Source organism: Pristiophorus japonicus, unplaced genomic scaffold (genome assembly GCF_044704955.1).
Source record: "Pristiophorus japonicus isolate sPriJap1 unplaced genomic scaffold, sPriJap1.hap1 HAP1_SCAFFOLD_393, whole genome shotgun sequence".
Classification (NCBI taxonomy): Eukaryota; Metazoa; Chordata; class Chondrichthyes; family Pristiophoridae; genus Pristiophorus; species Pristiophorus japonicus.
In genome coordinates this window covers 407,743-426,276 of record NW_027253794.1, presented here as the reverse complement: position 1 = coordinate 426,276, position 18,534 = coordinate 407,743, and the positions used below count along the sequence as shown (strand labels likewise).

The 18,534-nt window shown below is 46.6% G+C and overlaps 1 protein-coding gene and 1 non-coding gene across 7 annotated transcripts in view; both read right to left on the bottom strand.

The window, feature by feature from the left end:
• The window catches only part of LOC139250576 (uncharacterized), a 336,890-nt gene that overhangs the window by 27,862 nt on the left and 290,494 nt on the right, over positions 1-18,534 (bottom strand). For all 6 annotated transcript variants that reach the window (XM_070872975.1, XM_070872969.1, XM_070872972.1 and 3 more), the window contains one exon: positions 6,695-6,813. In XM_070872975.1, coding sequence (XP_070729076.1) covers positions 6,695-6,813 — 119 coding nt within the window. The remainder of the gene's footprint in view (positions 1-6,694; positions 6,814-18,534) is intronic.
• On the bottom strand, positions 12,736-12,933 carry LOC139250579 (U2 spliceosomal RNA). Its single transcript, XR_011591330.1, has one exon. It is a non-coding gene; the product is annotated as a U2 spliceosomal RNA (small nuclear RNA).

Genomic DNA, 18,534 nt, shown 5'->3' with positions numbered 1-18,534 from the left:
AAAGCTAGCAAAGAACGATTAAAAAAATTGAAAAAGAGAGGGAAGATAGATTATGGGCCCATGTTTCGGTCTGAGTTGCTCCTATTTTTTTTGGAGCAACTCGTTTGAATGGAACATCTTAGAAATTACAATTCTCGGCATTTAGTTTGTTCCAGTTCTAGTGAGTTAGAATAGTTTCATTTTAGGACAGATTTTTTTTCAAAGTGGGTCATGTCCAGCCATTTATGCCTGTTTTGCAAGTTTAGGCAGCGAAACTAACTTAGAATGGAGTAAGTGTAGATCTTTTACGATCAGAAAAACCTTGCCTACACTTATAAATCAGGCGTAGGGAATGAGAGATACGGGGGTGGGGAAGGGGGTTTACAAACATTAAACACCACTTTTACAAATAAAGAGCCATCATCAATAATAAATGAAAAATAAGTCAATAAATCAATCAAAAAAAAAAATCAATCAAATAAAAAATTAAGTTTCTACTCACTGACTGCAGCACTGGGAGCCCTCCAACAGTGTGCTGGGATGGGGCCCACCCAGTGTCTCTCTCTCTCTCTCTCTGTCAGTGTCTCTCTCTCTCTGTCATTGTCTCTCTGTGTTTCTGACAGCGAGGGGTGGGGGGAGAGAGGTGGGAGGGGGGAGGGAGGGGGAGGGGGAAGAGGAGGGGGAGGGAGGCGGGGGGAGAGGAGGGGGAGGGAGGCAGGGGAGAGGAGGGGGGAGGGAGGGAGAGGAAGGGGAGGCTGAACAGGAGGGGGGGGGGAGCGAGAACTGAACGGGAGGGAGGCCCGAGTCCGATCTTCACCCGGGGAGCCCATTCGGCCAGGGCTAGGGGCGCTGTGCTTTGGGCCCCTCCCACGCAGCCACGGGGGCGAGGAGCCACTGCTCATGCGCGCACATCCCTTATGCTGTGCCACGCCAAGCACGAAGATGACCTGAGGAGCTCGCAGAATCACAAGGTAAGTTTTCGGTGCCCTTTTTATTCCAGAAAATCGGCGTACCTTATGGAGGTGCGCCGTTCTTACAGAGGGCGGAAACTTGGGCCCTATGAAAGTAAACTAGCACGAAATATAAAAACAGATAGTAAGAGTTTCCACAGGTACATAAAAAGGAAGAGTGGCTAAAGTAAATGTTGGTCCCCTAGAGAATGAGACTGGGGAATTAATAATGGAGAACAGTGGCAGAGATGTTTAACAAATATTTTGTATCGGTCTTCACGGTAGAAGACACTAAAAAGATACCAATAGTGCATAATCAAGGGAACTTAATACAATCACTATCATTAATGAAGTAGTACTTGGTAAAATAATGTGACTAAAGGCAGATAAGTCTCCTAGGGTCTTAAAAGTGACTGCAGAGAAAGTGGATGCATTGGTTGTAATCTACCAAAATTCCCTGGATTCTGGGGGGGTCCCAGCGGATTGGAAAACCGCAAATGTAACGCCCTATTTAACAAAGGAGGCAGACAAAAAGCAGGAAACTAGAGACCAATTAGCCTAATAGCTGTCTTTGGGAAAATGCTGGAGTCCATTATTAAGGAAGCAGTAGCAGGACATTTGGAAAAGCATAATTCAATCAAGCAGAGTCACCATGGTTTTATGAACGGGAAATCATGTTGACAAATTTGCTGAAGTTCTTTGAGGATGTAGCGAGCAGGGTGGATAAGGGGGAACCAGTGGATGTGGTGTATTTGGAATTCCAGAAGGCATTCGATAAGGCACCACATAAAAGGTTACTGCACAAGATAACATTTCACAGGGTTGGGGGTAATATATTAGCATGGATAGAGGATTGGCTAACTAACAGAAAAGAGAGAGTCGGGATAAATAGGTAATTTTCCGTTTGGCAAACAATGACTAGTGGGGTGCCGCAGGGATCGGTGCTGGGTCCTCAACTATTTACTATCTATATTAATGACTAAAATGAAGGGACTGAGTGTAATGTAGCCACGTTTGCTGATGATACAAAGATGTGTGGGAAAGCAAATTGTGAGGACACATAAAATCTGCAAAGGGATATAGACAGGCTAAGTGAGTGGGCAAAAATTTGGCAGATGGAGTACAATGTGGGAAAATGTAAGGTTATCCACTTTGGCAGAAAAAAATAGAAAAGAAAATTATAATTTAAATGGAGAAAAATTGCAAAGTGCTGCAGTACAGAGGCGATCCTTGTGCATGAAACATAAAAAGTTGGTATACAGGTACAGCAAGTAATCAGGAAGGCAAATGGAATGTTGGCCTTTTTTGCAAGGGGGATAGAGTATAAAAACAGAGAAGTTCTGCTACAACTGTATAGGGTATTGGTGAGGCCACACCTGCAGTACAGAGTGCATTTTTGGTTTCCGTATTTAAGGAAGGATATACTTGCATTGGAGGCTGTTCAGAGAAGGTTCACTAGGTTGATTGTGGAGATGAGGGGGTTGACTTATGAAGATAGGTTGAGTAGGTTGGGCCTATACTCATTGGAGTTCAGAAGAATGAAAGGTGATCTTATTGAAACATATAAGATAATGAGGGGGCTTGACAGGTGGATGCAGAGAGGATATTTCCACTCATAGGGGAAACTATAACTAGGTGGCATAGTCTCAGAATAAGGGGCCGCCCATTTAAAACTGAAATGAGGAGAAATTTCTTCTCTCGGAAGGTTGTAAATCTAAGGAATTCTCTGCCCCAGAGAGCTGTGGAGGCCGGGTCATTGAATATATTTAAGGCGTAGACAGATTTTTGAGTGATAAGGGAGTAAAGGGTTATGGGAAGCGGCAGAGAAGCGGAGCTGAGTCCATGATGGGATCAGCCATGTTCTTATTAAATGGTGGAGCAGGCTCGAGGGGACAGGTGGCCTAATCCTGCTCCTGAGGACTCTGATCGCTGGGATGCTGCTTTGAAAAGAAGAGTGCTTCACGGTGTCTGCCGTGGCTCAGCGCTATATAAATGCAAGTCTTTCTTTTCTTTTGTGAGGATCACACATATGACGAGGCACTGAGAATGTTCTCCCAGCACATGCAGCAAGTAGCAGGGTTACTGGTAGAGTCCACTGCCATCTTAAGCTGCACCATAAGGGAACCATATTAGCACTGTAGTACCCTTGAGTGTGTGGCAGCTCCTTACACATCTACAGCTGTCTCTCCCTGCAACATAAAGGCCCGAAGACCAGTGAGTGTGTACTCCATGGATGCAGAGACAGCTGGCCTCGACGCTTCAGAGGCCAAACTGCAGCACAGTGTCTTCTGTCCACAACCCCATGGGGCTAGGGCGCAGAGTAGCATATCTCAGGATTTCCAGGATCATACTGGAACCATTAATTCATAGAAACATAGAAAATAGGTGCAGGATTAGGCCATTCGGCCCTTCGAGCCTGCACCACCATTCAAGATCATGGCTGAGCATTCCCTCAGTACCCCTTTCCTGCTTTCGCTCCATATCCCTTGATCCCTTTAGCCATGAGAGCCATATCTAACTCCTTCTTGAATATATCCAATGAACTGGCATCAACAATTCTCTGCGGCAGGGAATTCCACAGGTTAACAACTCTCTGAGTGAAGAAGTTTCTCCTCATCCTAAATGGCTTACCCCTTATCCTAAGACTGTGTCCCCTGGGTTCTGGACTTCACCATCATCGGGAACATTCTTCCCGCATCTAACCTGTCCAGTCCTCTTATAAGTTTCTATGAGATCCCCTCTCATCCTTCTAAGCTCCAGTGTATAAAGGCCCAGTTGATCCAGTCTCTCCTCATATGTCAGTCCCGCCATCCCGGGAATCAGTCTGGTGAACCTTCGCTGCACTTCCTCAATAGCAAGAACGTTCTTCCTCAGATTAGGAGACCAAAACTGAACACAATATTCCAGGTGAGGCCTCACCAAGACCCTGTACAAGTGCAGTAAGACCTCCCTGCTTCTATACTCAAATCCCCTAGCTATGAAGGCCAACATACCATTTGCCTTCTTCACTGCCTGCTGTACCTGCATGCCAACTTTCAGTGACTGATGAATCATGACACCCAGGTCTCGTTGCATCTCCTCCTTTCCTAATCTGCCGCCATTCAGATAATATTCTTCCATTCAGGTCATATTTTGCCCCCAAAGTGGATAACCTCACATTTATCCACATTATACTGCATCTGCCATGCATTTGCCTACTCACCTAACCTGTCCAAGTCACCCTGCAGCCTTTTAGCGTCCTCCTCACAGCTCACACCGCCACCTAGTTTAGTGTCATCTGCAAACTTGGAGATATTATACTCAATTCCTTCATTTAAAACATTAATGTATATTGTAAAGAGCTGGGGTCCCAGCACTGAGCCCTGCGGCACTGCACTAGTCACTGCTTGCCATTCTGAAAAGGACCCATTTATCCCGATTCACTGCTTCCTGTCTGCCAACCAGTTCTCTATCCACGTCAGTACAATACCGCCAATACCATGTGCTTTGATTTTGCACACCAATCTCTTGTGTGGGATCTTGTCAAAAGCCTTTTGAAAGTCCAAATACAACACATGCACTGGTTCTCCCTTGATCACTCTGCGAGTTACATCCTCAAAAGATTCCAGAAGATCTGTCAAGCATGATTTCCCTTTCATAAATCCATGCTGACTTGGACCAATCCAGTCACTGCTTTCCAAATGCGCTGCTATTTCATCTTTAATAATTGATTCCAACATTTTCCCCACTACTGATGTCAGGCTAACGGATCTATAATTACCTGTTTTCTCTCTTCCTCCTTTTTTAAACAGTGGTGTTACATTAGTCCATAGGAACTGATCCAGAGTCGATAGACTGTTGGAAAATGATCACCAATGCATCCACTATTTCTATGGTCACTTCCTTAAGTACTCTGGGATGCAGACTATCAGGCCCCGGGAATTTATCGGCCTTCAATCCCATCAATTTCCCTAACACAATTTCACGCCTAATAAGGATTTCCTTCAGTTCCTCCTTCTCACTAGACCCTCGCTCACCTAGTATTTCCGGAAGGTTATTTGTGTCTTCCTTCGTGAAAACAAAACCAAAGTATTTGTTTAACTGGTCCACCATTTCTTTGTTCCCCATTATAAATTCACCTGAATCTGAATGCACGGGGGGCCTACGTTTGTTTTCACTAATCTTTTTCTCTTCACATATCTATAGAAGCTTTTGCAGTCAGTTTTTATGTTCCCAGCAAGCTTCCTCTCATACTCTATTTTGAGTAATTATAGACCGGTTAGCCTGAATTCAGCCCTACAGCTGATCATTGACCAGCCAGAAACAAGACCCTCTGTGGCATGGCAGGAGTCTGCTCACTTGACGTCTCAGGTAACACCACATTGGAGCCCTCCAGCCAGCCCTCTCAGATACCTGCACACGCAGGGAGCGGAGTCAGTTTTCCCAGGCAGCAGCAACAGAATTGGAACCTGCAGTCGGTCCTTCCCAGGACTCAGTTGTCAGAGATGAGAGCTCTCTCATTGTCCTAGTTTGTAACCAGTCACTTCTTGCACCTTGGCCCTCAGAGAGCACCTGGAAGGAGCGCCACATTATGCAGGGGCACCAACAGAAAGCAGGCCATTAGGATAGAGTAAGCCCCCACGATAGGGGTAATGCTGATAAACATTTAAGAAATGTCCTTTACTAGTTATGTCTAATAGCATCTATGTCAGCTGGCTGAATTTGGAACAATCCAAGAGAGTGCATCCTGCTGGGACAACTAGGCAAGAGCAAAGGGGCGGATCAATTCATTTGGTCTGCAGTCTGCAGTTGTCAATCAACAGAAAATGTCTTCATAGTAATCTGGGTGTGGATTGCTTTTTCAGCCAGTTAGATAGTTTGTCTGCCTCCTCTTAGCGTTGCTGCTGCTCTGTATAATGTTGGTTGTAACTGGTGCACCTTTTTCCTCATAAGCATTGATGGCTTCGTACCACCCTGAAAAGATCCAGGGCAAAATAGTTCAGGGCTGAGGTGGCTGTAGCAGTCATTGGGAGAGCAGTTTGAATTGTGGAGGTTGACAGAGATCATCCAAGATGTCCTTACTGAAGTGTAGCCTTTTGATGCACAGCTCCTGGATATGTACTTGCTGTGAGCACCAGGGTCTGTACATTCAGGCTGCTGAGTACAGGGAAGATTGTTTCACCCTCTTTGTATAATATGTTATTTGCCTTAACTTGCTACATTTCTTCTCTTCTTACTGTCATAAATAATGGGACTCTATTGGGGAAACTCATGTTGCTGCCTTTGCAGTGGCTTTAGGTGAAAATTAAATTTAGACTCCAGAAATTTCTGCAAAGAAGCAGAGTGAAGGCCGGGTCAGTAACTATCGAGTAGACAAAATAGTTCCAAATTGGGGCTGAAATGAAGCAGTGGCAAGCAATGTTTCAATCCAAGAATTGTCGTCTAAAAAAATATCACTTCCACCGTTATCAACTGACCCTGGCAAGCAAGTAGCCAAATAGTTGAAATGAACCAAAATCAGGCAGGCTGTGTTACGGACGTGCATCGTGCATTCCTCTCCACCTAATTTTATTCTGCGTGCTCTGCCCAGATAACATTTTACTCCCAGGCGGTAAAGGTAAAATCTATTCCAGTATGTGGAACAGGAAGAAAGAGGAGCAGCAGGAAATACCTGAAAGAGTGGTAATTTCACCAAAGAGAAAATAAATTGAAGATGAAACTCCTTAAATTTGCAATTCATTCAGAGTTCCAGACATTAAAAATAATCTGTTTTTGAATGCACTTACCAGCCAATGGCTCCATCCAACTCTGCTTCAGCTGCCTGGCGCACAAGGATTTGCATTTTTTCAGTGTCTTTTTCAAGATGCAGGGCAAGAAAGTTGCCAAGATCCTTAATGGCACATTCCTGTAGGCAAAAAGAGCTTGAACAAGTTCTGTAAAATTATATCGCAATGGTTAAAAAAAAATAAAATCTTTGAAGGCTGAGATAAAACAGAAATGACTCGAATACACACAGCTCCGTCAACGTTGGAATAGAGATGGGGCAGATATTCGTGTTGCTGCAAATGTTGCTAGGTGGTGTGTGGACAGTGTGCAAGGTTGCACTGTCAACTGGTTGGGACAGGCATGATGGTCTTCATGGTCTTTTCTTCCTCTTTTCTGATGTTAATATGTTGGAACTGATAGAAGGCGGCAGGAAGAACCAATCCTTCGTTCATTTTTGTGATATTTTCACAGAGCACAAGCACACACAGCTTTCTAACATGGCAGGCAGCTCTCTCGGAAGTCTCCGGAACCTGCTGCTTCAGTTTAATTATTAACTCTGTAGTTGCAGTACACAATACATCCACATCCACAGTGTGGAGCTACAAACATTGCAAGCTTACAGACATTACAATTTTTTTGACTTGATATTGACTCTCACTGTAGTGCTGTTCCATGGTCACTGGTCACCCTCCAGTACATTGCTTAAGCTCATGTAATGTCATGATCCATTCGTGAGCCTTGACAGTGAGTGCTTGTAGGTTGTCCAGTCGTGGAGGATAACACAGCACAGCTCAATCTTGTTTGTACCCAGTGTCCACACATGTAAAACATTTGCAGTAGCGGTCACTGCACAGCAGTCAGGAGTGGGAACATGTTGGACATTCTCCTCTCCCTAACCCAGAGGCCAAGCAGAGAATTATAATGCTACTACTGCTTCTCCCACTGAAATAACATAGACCAGAGGGTGAATCAGGCACCTTCTTGGGCTGTATGGTTCAGAGACTTTACACAGTGACAGCTAGGAGAGCCCTTTTATAGATCAAAGAGAGATGGGAAAAATAATGTGTAATGGTCAGAGTATTACATAAAATATAAATAACAGAAACAGACCATTCGGCCTAACTACCCTTGTTTATACTCCACATGAATCTCCTCCCATTCTATCTACCTCATCTCAGGCTTTCAGCATATCTTTCTATTCCGTTTTCTCTCATGTACTCATTTAATTTCCTTTTGAAAACATGCATGTTATTTGCCTAAACTATTTCCTGTGGTAGCGAGTTTCACATTCTAACCACTCTGAGTAAAGGTATTTCTCCTTATTTCCCTATTGAACTTATTAGTAACTATGAGACTACTATCAAATTTCTTCATTCAGAGAGTTGTGAATTTTTTGAATTCTCTACCCCAGGGGGGCTGTGGAAGCTCAGTTGTTGAGTATATTCAAGACAGAGATCGATAGATCTTTGGATATTAAGAGAATCAAGGGATATGGGAATAGTGCAGGCAATTGGAGTTGAGATAAAAGATCTCATTGAATGGAAAGGCTCGAGGGGCTAAATGGCCAATTCTGCTCCTATTTCTTATGTTAGTTAAGTATGGTTTAACCTTTCGGAATCCATACTGACTATTTTTTATTATATTTTCGGTCTCTAGATGCTCTTCTGTCACTTCTTCCAGTATGTTTCCTATCACGGACTGTAAGCTGACTGGTCTATAGTTCCCAGGTTTTGTTCTATCTCCTTTCTTCTATATTGGAAATACATTACTGTCCGCCAATCCTCTGGCACTACTCCCACCCTTCTATGGAACTTTTGTATATATATAAACTAGTGTGTCTGCTATCTGCTCCCTAGTCTCCTTGAGTATGTGTGGCTGCATACTGTCCACACCTGGGGATTTATCCTCTTTAATTTTGCTAGTTTGTCAATTAGTTTCTTCCTTTCTATCCCAACTGTATTAATATTTATTTTAAGCTCATCCTCTAGTGATGTGTCTATTTTGTTATTTTCTTTAGTAAAAACTGAGCCGAAGTAGTTATTCAATACTTCTGCCATTTTTCTGTCATTACCAATGTTCCCCCTAATTTATTTTTGGTGTGTGGACTCTCTTCCAGCGGCGGCAGCTGGAGAGTAGCTCGCACTAGACATCCCGATTGGTGTGTGGCCAATGACTCCTTACCTGGGAGATTATCTTGCTCATTCTTTAGTGGCCTTATCCTTACTTTAATTTTAATTTTGTTGGTTATGTGTCTATAGAACACTTTATTATTTATTTTTATATTCCTTGATAATCTGATTTTGTAATTTCTCTTTGCCTTCCTGATGGGTTTTTTAAAACTTCCCTCCCAAGTTCTTTGTATTCTTTTGTCCTCCTCTCCTTTAGTACCTAAGTACTTCTTATATGTTTTTTTCTTCAGATTCAATTTCCCCCGTTAGCTCTTTATTCATCCACGGTGCCCCATAATTAGCTTGCTTGTTTTTGGGTTTTAGTAGAATACATTTCTCTTGAACTCTATTAACTATCCTTTAAAAGATTTTTTAAGATTTTCTCCAAGTTTACTTTCTTTAGTTCCACCCTCATTTCTTCATAATTTGCTCTTTTCCATTCTATTACATTAGTCTTTCTCCCACTAATGTCACTCTCAATCCTAATTGTTGTGTTCCTAACACAGATGAGACTGCACACAGGGAAGTTAAAGTAACAGTGACCTCAGTCTTTATTAAGACACTCCAGAGTGAGGAACAGGCCTTAGGGGCCGGCTTATATACATTGCTCCCAAGGGATGCTGGGATCCCTGGTGGCGCAACATGGGAGTGCATGCTTTACAGATACACAACATCACTCCCCCTCAAAGTCAAAGTGAAAACTATTTACAAGGTGAGGCGGTCGGGAGCCTATCATTCCCTGGTGGACCGCCTCGGTACAAATGTCTGTTCTGGTGTGTTGGCTTGCCCTCGCTGGGCTGGCGTGTTGTTGGCCCTGCAGGGCTGCTGGGTGAACCTAGCCTTGCTGGGCTGTTGAGCGTGATGGGTTTGATTTCCTGGTCCGGCGTGGTGTTGTTAATCCTTTGGATGTGTGTTGTGGGCTCGAAAAAGGTGGTGTCTGCTGTGGGTTGTTCAGGGCAGTCTGTGAACCGCAGCCACGTTTGGTCCAGGTGCTTTCTGCAAATTTGTCCATTGTCTAGTTTGACTACAAACACCCTACTCCCTTCTTTAGCTATCACCGTGCCCGCGATCCGCTTGGGACCATGTCCATAGTTTAGCACATACGCAGGGTCATTCAGATCAATTTCCCGTGACAGTGGCGCGACCATCGTTTACATTTTGTTGCTGCCGCCTGCTCTCTACCTGACCATGCAGGTTGGTGTGAACCAGCGAGAGTCTGGTTTTAAGTGTCCTTTTCATGAGTAGCTCAGCCGGGGGCACCCCTGTGAGCGAGTGGGGTCATGTGTGGTAGCTGAGCAGTACTCGGGATAGGCAGGTTTGGAGTGAGCCTTCTGTGACTCGTTTAAGGCTCTGTTTGATTGTTTGTACTGCCCGCTCTGCCTGCCCATTGGAGGCTGGTTTAAATGGGGCTGAGGTGACATGTTTGATCCCATTGCGGGTCATGAATTCTTTAAATTCGGCACTGGTGAAACATGGCCCGTTGTCACTGATCAGTATGTCAGGCAGGCCGTGGGTGCCAAACATGGCCCTCAGGCTTTCAATGGTGGCGGTGGCGGTGCTTCCTGACATTATTTCACGTTCAATCCATTTTGAAAAAGCAGCCACCACCACCAGGAACATTTTACCGAGAAGCGGGCCTACATAGTCGACATGGATCCTCAACTATGGTCTGAAGGGCCTGGACCACAAACTTAGTGGTGCCTCTCTGGGCACGTTGCTCAACTGAGCACACACACTGCATTGCCGTACGCAGGACTCAAAGTCAGAGTTGATACCGGGCCACCACACGTGGGATCTGGCTATCGCTTTCATCATTACTATACCTGGGTGTGTGCTGTGGAGATCCGAGATGATCGTCTCCCTGCCCTTTTTGGGTAGCACTACGCGGTTACATCACAACAGGCAGTCTGCCTGAATGGACAGCTCGTCCTTTCGCTGCTGGAACGGCTTGATTAGATTTTGCATTTCAACGGGGATGCTGGCCCAGCTCCCATGCAGTACACAGTTTTTTACTAGGGACAGCAGAGGATCTTGGCTGGTCCAAGTCCTAATCTGGTGATTTATCATTTTCAAACACTTCCATGACCATCAACAAGTCTGCAGGCTGCGCCACCATCAACAAGTTTGCAGGCTGCGCCATTTCCACCCACGTGGTGGGCAATGGTAGCCGACTGAGAGTATCCGCACAGTTCTCGGTGCCTGGCCTGTGGTGGATGGTATAGTTATACGCTGATAGCGTGAGTGCTCACCTTTGTATGCGGGCTGAGGCATTAATATTTATCCCCATGCTTTCAGCGAACAGGGATATGAGGAGCTTGTGATCGGTTTCCAGCTCAAATTTGAGACCAAACAGGTACTGATGCATTTTCTTTACCCCGAACACACACGCTAAAGCCTCTTTCTCAATCATGCTGTAGGCCCTCTCGGCCTTGGACAAGCTCCTGGAAGCATAGGCGACAGTTTGCAACTTCCCCGCAACGTTAGCTTGTTGTAATACACACCCGATTCCATACGACGACGCAGCACATGCTAGCACAAGTCTTTTACACTTGTTATACAATACAAGCAGCTTGTTGGAGCATAAAATGTTTCTGGCTATTTCAAAAGCAATTACTTGGGTTTTTACCCCATACCCAGTTCTCACCTTTGTGCAATAACACATGTCGGGGCTCTAAGAGGGTGCTTAACCCCGGTAGGAAGTTACCAAAATAGTTGAGGAGTTCCAGGAACGACCGCAGCTCCATGACGTTCTGTGGCCTGGGTGCGTTCCTGATAGCCTCTGCCTTGGCGTCTGTGGGCCGAATGCCGTCCGCCGCGATCTTTCTCCCCAAAAACTCCACTTCTGTTGCCACGAAGACGCATTTCGACCTCCTCAGCCGCAGCCCTACGCGATCCAGTCGCTGGAGGACTCCTCCAGGTTTTGTAGGTGCTCGACGGTGTCCCGACCCGTGACCAATATGTCGTCCTGAAAGACCACAGTGTGTGGTACAGACTTGAATAGGCTCTCCATGTTTCTCTGGAAGATCGCTGCAGCCGACCGAATTCCAAACGGGCATCTGTTGTCGATGAACAGTCCCTTGTGCGTGTTGATGCAGGTGAGGCCCTTCGAAGACTCCTCCAGCTCCTGCGTCATGTAGGCCGAAGTCAGGTCGAGCTTGGTGAGTGTCTTGCCTCCTGCCAGTGTCGCAAATAGGTCGTCTGCCTTAGGTAGCGAGTATTGGTCCTGTAGCGAGAAACGATTAATAGTTACTTTATAATTGCCGCAAATGTTGGCCGTGCCATCACTTTTGAGTACTGGAACAATCGGGCTGGCCCACTTGCTGAATTGCACTGGGGAGATGATGCCCTTGGGTTGCAGCCTGTCCAGCTCGCTTTGCACTCTATCCCTCATCATGTGAGGTACCGCTTGCGCCTTGTGGTGAATGGGTCGTGCCTCTGGGACCAAGTTGATCCACACCTTCGCCCTGGAAAAGTTTCCAATGCCTGGCTCAAAAAGGGAAGGACATTTGTTAAGAACCTGGGTACATGAGGCCTCATCGACATGTGATAGTGCTCGGATGTCATCCCAGTTCCAGTAGATTTTGCCCAGCCAGCTCCTTCCAAGCAATGTGGGACCATCGCCTGGGACAATCCAGAGTGGCAGTTCGTGCACCATGCCCTCGTAGGTGACCTTGACCATGGCGCTGCCCAAGACAGTGATGAGCTCTTTGGTGTACGTTCTCAGTTTCGTGTGGATGGGGTTCAGGGCTGGTCCGAGTGCCTTGTTTTTTTTTTATTCGTTGCCAATCTTTCCAATTCTTTGTCAGATCACCTTGTCAGATTACAAACGCCAGAGGTCACCTTGCACACATCAAGGATCACTCTGCGCCAATGCTCTTAGCCAAAAGGCCGAGAGCCACTGCACCGTTCCTGGAAATACTGCAATACCAGGTTCGTGCCATGGAGGTGGATGGGTCAAACCACCCCACCCACCTCCTATTTCCAAAAAGCATAGGAGAATCACCTTCCTGATCCAGGGAGAACCACGTTGGGGTCATGGTTACTCCCCTGTCAGGTCAGTTACGCATGATCTTAGCCAAAAGGCCAAGTCTCTCAAACATCTTTTTACTCATGATGGATTGGCTAGCACCAGTGTCCAGTTCCATGGCTATAGGTAAGCCATTCAATTTTACGTTTAGCGTTATAGGTGGACATTTCGTCGAAAATGTGTGCACCCCGTGTACTTCAGCATCTGCCTCCTCTCTCTGAGGCTCAAAATTGCTTCGATCCACCATGGACCGATCTTCCTCTGCCACGTGGTGGTTAGCAGCTTGCAGCTCGTCTGCAAGCTCGTTGGAGGTGCCCCATTGTTCCACAGCTCTTGCAAACGTACCCTTTGAAACGGCATGAATAGGCTGAATGGAAGCCTCCACAACGCCAACAAGGTGTGAATTGCCTTGCATTCATCCTTTGTTGCGGACTCTGAGTCATCTGGATCACCTGAGGCCTGCTGGCAGTTGCAGACTCGCGGTTTCTGCCCTGTACATTTCTGCTCGCAAACACAGTTCCAGTTAATTTATGAACATGTGTGCTGAGAGATTTGTTTGGTGTTATCACTGGTGGACATAAACGCATGTGCTATCACAATGGCCTTACTGAGGGTCGGTGTCTCTACAGACAAAAGTTTTCATAGGATAGTCTCGTGGCCAATGCCCAGTACAAAAAATGTCTCTGAGCATTTGCTCCAGGTAGCCATCAAACTCACATTGTCCTGCAAGTCACCATAGCTCGGTGACGTAGCTCGCCAATTCCTGACCTTCAGATCGCTGGCACGTGTAGAACCGATACCTCGCCATCAGCACGCTCTCCCTCGGGTTAAGATGCTCCCGAACCAGTGTACACAGCTCCTTATACGACTTATCTGTGGGTTTCACCGGAGCCAGAAGATTCTTCATGAGACTGTAGGTCGGTGCCCCGCAGACTGTGAGAACGCTCTCCTTTTTGCAGCGCTTCCTTCTCCGTCCAGCTCGTTGGCTACAAAGTACTGGTCTAGCCCTTCGACATAGGCTTCCCAGTCCTCACCCTCCGAGAACTTTCCAGGATGCCCAAAGTATGCTGCATCTTTGCGTTGGATTTGTATTCTCGTTGCCAGTTATTGTGTTCCTAACACAGATGAGGCTGCATACAGGAAGGTTAAAGTAACAGTGATCTCAGTCTTTAATAAGACACTCCAGAGTGAGGAACAGGCCTTCGGGGTGGGCTTATATACAGTGCTCCCAAGGGATGCTGGAATACCTTGGGACTTCAGGGGATGAGCTCCCTGGTGGCGGAACATGGGAGTGCATGCTTTACAGATACACAACAAACCTAATATTCCAGATCCCGAACTACATGTTGAAGGGTGGAAGATGCCTGTGCATGGACTTTATTAACGTGTGGTGGCCGTTGCACACCAGCCACCACCCGTTGCACACCAGCCACCACCAGTAGGCAATGAAACACGAAAGACAGACACTAATGGATTGCACAAGGATGATTAGTTGATGTTGTTATGTAGTTTCGATTAATTTATAAATTATGTTTGGAATGTTTGTTTTGTGGTGACTCACATTTCAGCTTTGAGTCAGAGAGGGATGTTAAGGTGGGGAACTGGTGAGCAACAGGGATCTGGGGTTTCTTTCATTGGAACCGGATTCTGATGAAGCGCTTACGAACAGTGCGTTGGAATGAGGATCTGCTGCCTACCTCCTCCCTTCTTCCTCCTTCTCTTCCTGAGGTGGTCATGGAACCCATGGTGGCAATGGCTGCACTTTCATTATGGACAAGTTATGGAGGATGCAGCAGACCACCACTAAATGGGACACCCGCTTCAACGAGTACTGAGGGCTCTTCCCGAGTGGTCAAGGCAATGGAACCATTGCTTTAGAACTCTGATGGTCTGCTCCATGATGTTCCTCATTGCAGCATGGCTCTCATTATATGAGCGTTGGCTACGAGTAGTGGGGTTGCAGAGGTGAGTCATCTTTCAGGTGGAGAGAGGACAGCCCTTGTCTCTCAGCAGCCACCCTCGGGTTCGATGTGGTGGCTGGAAGATTGCTGGCACACCATGATGTGCTGGGAGTGGTCGCGTACCAACTGTACATTAAATGAGTGGTAGCCTTTGCCGTTATGGTACATCTCAGGATTGATATGTGGTGCCTGCAGAGCCAGGTGTGTGCAGTTGATGGCGCCCTGCACCATGGGTAAGCCCTATATCCTGGAAAAGTCTCATGCGCACTCCAACTGCTCTCTGTTCAGAGAGAAGGCAATGAACTCCCTTTTCCTAGAGTACAGAGCTTCTATGACCGAAGGGTGTGTTGCTTACCAGTTGCCAGGGTAAGAGACATTTTGAAACAGCTGGAATAGAATCTGGAAAGGGAGGGGGAGGATACAGTTGTGTGTTCCATGTCAGAACCAACACTATAGGAAAGGTTAGGGAAGAAGTCCTGCTAAGGGAGTATCAGGAGTTAGGACCTCACCGATAATAATGTCGGGGTTAACACCCAAGTCACATGCAAATTTGCATCGGGACAAACAGATTAGGAAAGTCAAGACATGGGTAAAGGATTGGCCTGAGAAGAAGGGGTTCCATTATCAGGGGACACTGGCACCAGTACTGGGACAGGAAGGAGCTGTACCTTTGGGATGGGCTACATCTGAACCAGGCTGGGACCAAGGTCCAAGCGGAAAGGATAAATAGGGCTGTAAATAAGACTAATTTAAACTACTAACATGGTGGGGGGGGATGTTGAGGCTACTAGAAATGGCAGAAACCTAACAATAAAAGAATCAGGAAGAGAGAGTAAAGGACAAATTAAAGGAAGGAATAAGAATGACATGAATGGCCAGAGATCAGATAAAGTCATAGAGCATAAAGGTTAAATAACTACTAAAAACAAAGACAGAGGAATAATAAATACAATTTAAATGTATTTCAAAGCAAAATGGATGAACTGGAGGCAATAATTTGTGGAGAGGATCTGGATATGGTGTGCATGACTGAAACATAGCTAAGATAAAGGGAAATACAAAGGTCTTCTGTGGGCATATTAACAGTAAAAGGGTTGTCAGAGGAGCAGTGGGGCCAATTAAGTTCCAAAATGGGGAACTATTGGCGGAGGCAGAAGGTATGGCTGAGATACTAAATGAGTACTCTGCATTGGTGTTTACCAAGGAAGAGGATTTTGGCAAAGCTATGGTAAAGGAAGAGGTTGCTGGGATACTGAATGAGATTTAAAAAATGATAGAGGAGGTGCTACACAGGCTTATGGTAATTAAAGTGAATAAGTCACCCGGTCTTGATAGGATGCATCCTAGGTTGCTGAGCGAAGTAAGGGTAGAAATTGCGGAGGTGCTGCCCACAAGGGGATTGAAAATGTTACTCCCTTGTTCAAAAAAGGGGAGAAGGATAAATTTGGAAATTGCAGGCCTGTCAGTTTAACGTCGGTGGTGGAGAAGATTTTAGAAACAATAATCCGAGAAACAATTATAAGCCACTCGGACAAGCATGGACTAATAAAGGAGAGCCAGCACAGATTTGTTAAGGGCAAATTATGTTTAACGAATCGTATTGAGTTTTTTGATGAGTTAACATCATCATCGTCATCATAGGCAGTCCCTCGAAATGAGGATGACTTGCTTCCACGCCAAAAAAGGATGAGTTTACAGGTGTTTCAATGAAGGACCTAATATTCCAGATCCTGAACTACATCTTGAAGGGTGGAGGATGCCTGTGCGTGGATTTTTTTTAACGTGTGGTGGCCGTTGCACACCAGCCATCACACGGGCTTGACAGAGCTAGGTCTTGGTCCAGTGGCAAGGATTACCCAAGACTAACAGGAACCTGCTCTGCTGCACAGACCGAGCGCGCACACATTTCGCAGTGTGGGCTGGCCCTTGCTGCCCCTGGGCCCTCGCCTCTTCTGGGTCCCGAACTCATGCCTCTCCTTGACCCCGGTCACTTCCCTCTATGGACTCTTGCCACTCCTTCACCCCTCCTGCTGTGCCTGCCCGCACTGCAATCAGCGACCTGGCTTTGTAGCCGTCGCCCTCCTGCAGCAGCACGTGCTGCTCCCTGCAGTGGTATGCTGCCTCACACTGCTCCCTCCAATGGCCCTGGCCGGCTGATGGTCTTGCAGGCCGGGACTGCGCCGATTTCCGGGCAATACTGTATATACTTGTGAAATGCACACCTTGACCACAGGGGGTAAACTTGTGGGAGACACTCCTCACCTGGTCATCCAGGTATATAAAGGGAGGTCCCACGCAGTGTCATCACTTCTTGGTCCTGTGAATAAAGGTGCAGGTCACAGAGTGACCTTGTCCATAGAATGTGCCTCATGTGGATTGTGCTATTGTGTAAGGACTTTACAGTGGCGACGAGAAACGGGAATCAACGACCCACGAGAATGGCTACCGGTAGCACAGAGGAATGGTACTGTGTTGGTGAGGACTGGGACGATTTCATTGAGCGGCTTCAGTAGAGCTTTGTCACAAAGGACTGGCTGGGAGATGCAGCGGCCGACAAGCGAAGGGCTCATCTACTGACCAATTGTGGATCTAAGACTTACGCACTCATGAAAGACCTGCTAGCACTCAAGAAGCCGGCGGACAAAACCTTTGAAGAGCTCAGCAAGCTAATCAGTGAGCACCTCAAACCGGCGAGCAGCATACACATGGCCCGACACAGATTTTATACCCACCGAGCATACGGACTTCGTTGCGGTCCTCCGGCGCTTGGCCAGCGCCTGCAGGGGGGAGATGCTAAGGGATTTCTTTATTGAGGGCATCGGTCATGCCGGAATTTTCAGAAAGTTAATCGAGACCAAGGACTTGACCTTGGAAGCGGCGGCGTTGCTGGCTCAGACTTTTATGGCGGGGGAGGAGGAAACCAAGATAATATACACGTGCAACTCTGACTCCAACATGGCGATGGATCAGGGGGTCAATATCATAAACGCGACTCAGAACCTAGCAGGCAGGCAAAGGCAGTTCGACACACCCCAGGCAGCAATAGACCCCAGAACAGGCTTTCAACACAGACAATGGCAGGCTGAATGGACATTTACGCCATCCCAGTGGACAATGCGTTCTGGGATGGGGCCATTGACACCCACTAACAGGGTGCTCAAGAGCAGTCAAAGGGACAATCAGCGAGGAATGCCTGGTAACAGCTCTTTTGTTCACAACAATGGGAATCTCAGTTCATGCTGGAGGTGTGGGGGCAGACATGCTGCCAGGACTTGCAGGTTTCAACAGTTCGCCTGCAGAAATTGTAACCTCACTAGCCATTTAGTTAGAATGTGCAGGAAGCCTGTGACCAGGCTAATTTATGAGGCGGATGTACCAGAAGAGGGGTCTGTGAGCAGGATGACGCATGGGGCAAATCAATGGACGCTGAAGTTCAGCGGGTTCATGTGGCAAATATTCACAGCTCATATACCAAAACGCCACCTATGATGATGAAGGTCCTATTAAACGGCATCCTGGTATGCATGGAGCTGACACGGGGGCCAGCCAGTCACTCATGAGCGTTCAACAATTCGAAAAGCTATGGCCACTCAAAACCAGCAGACCCAAACTAGAACGCATTGAAACTCAATTACGAACGTACACCAAAGAAATCATTCCAGTGCTAGACAGTGCAATGTTGGCTGTCACACACAATGGATCAG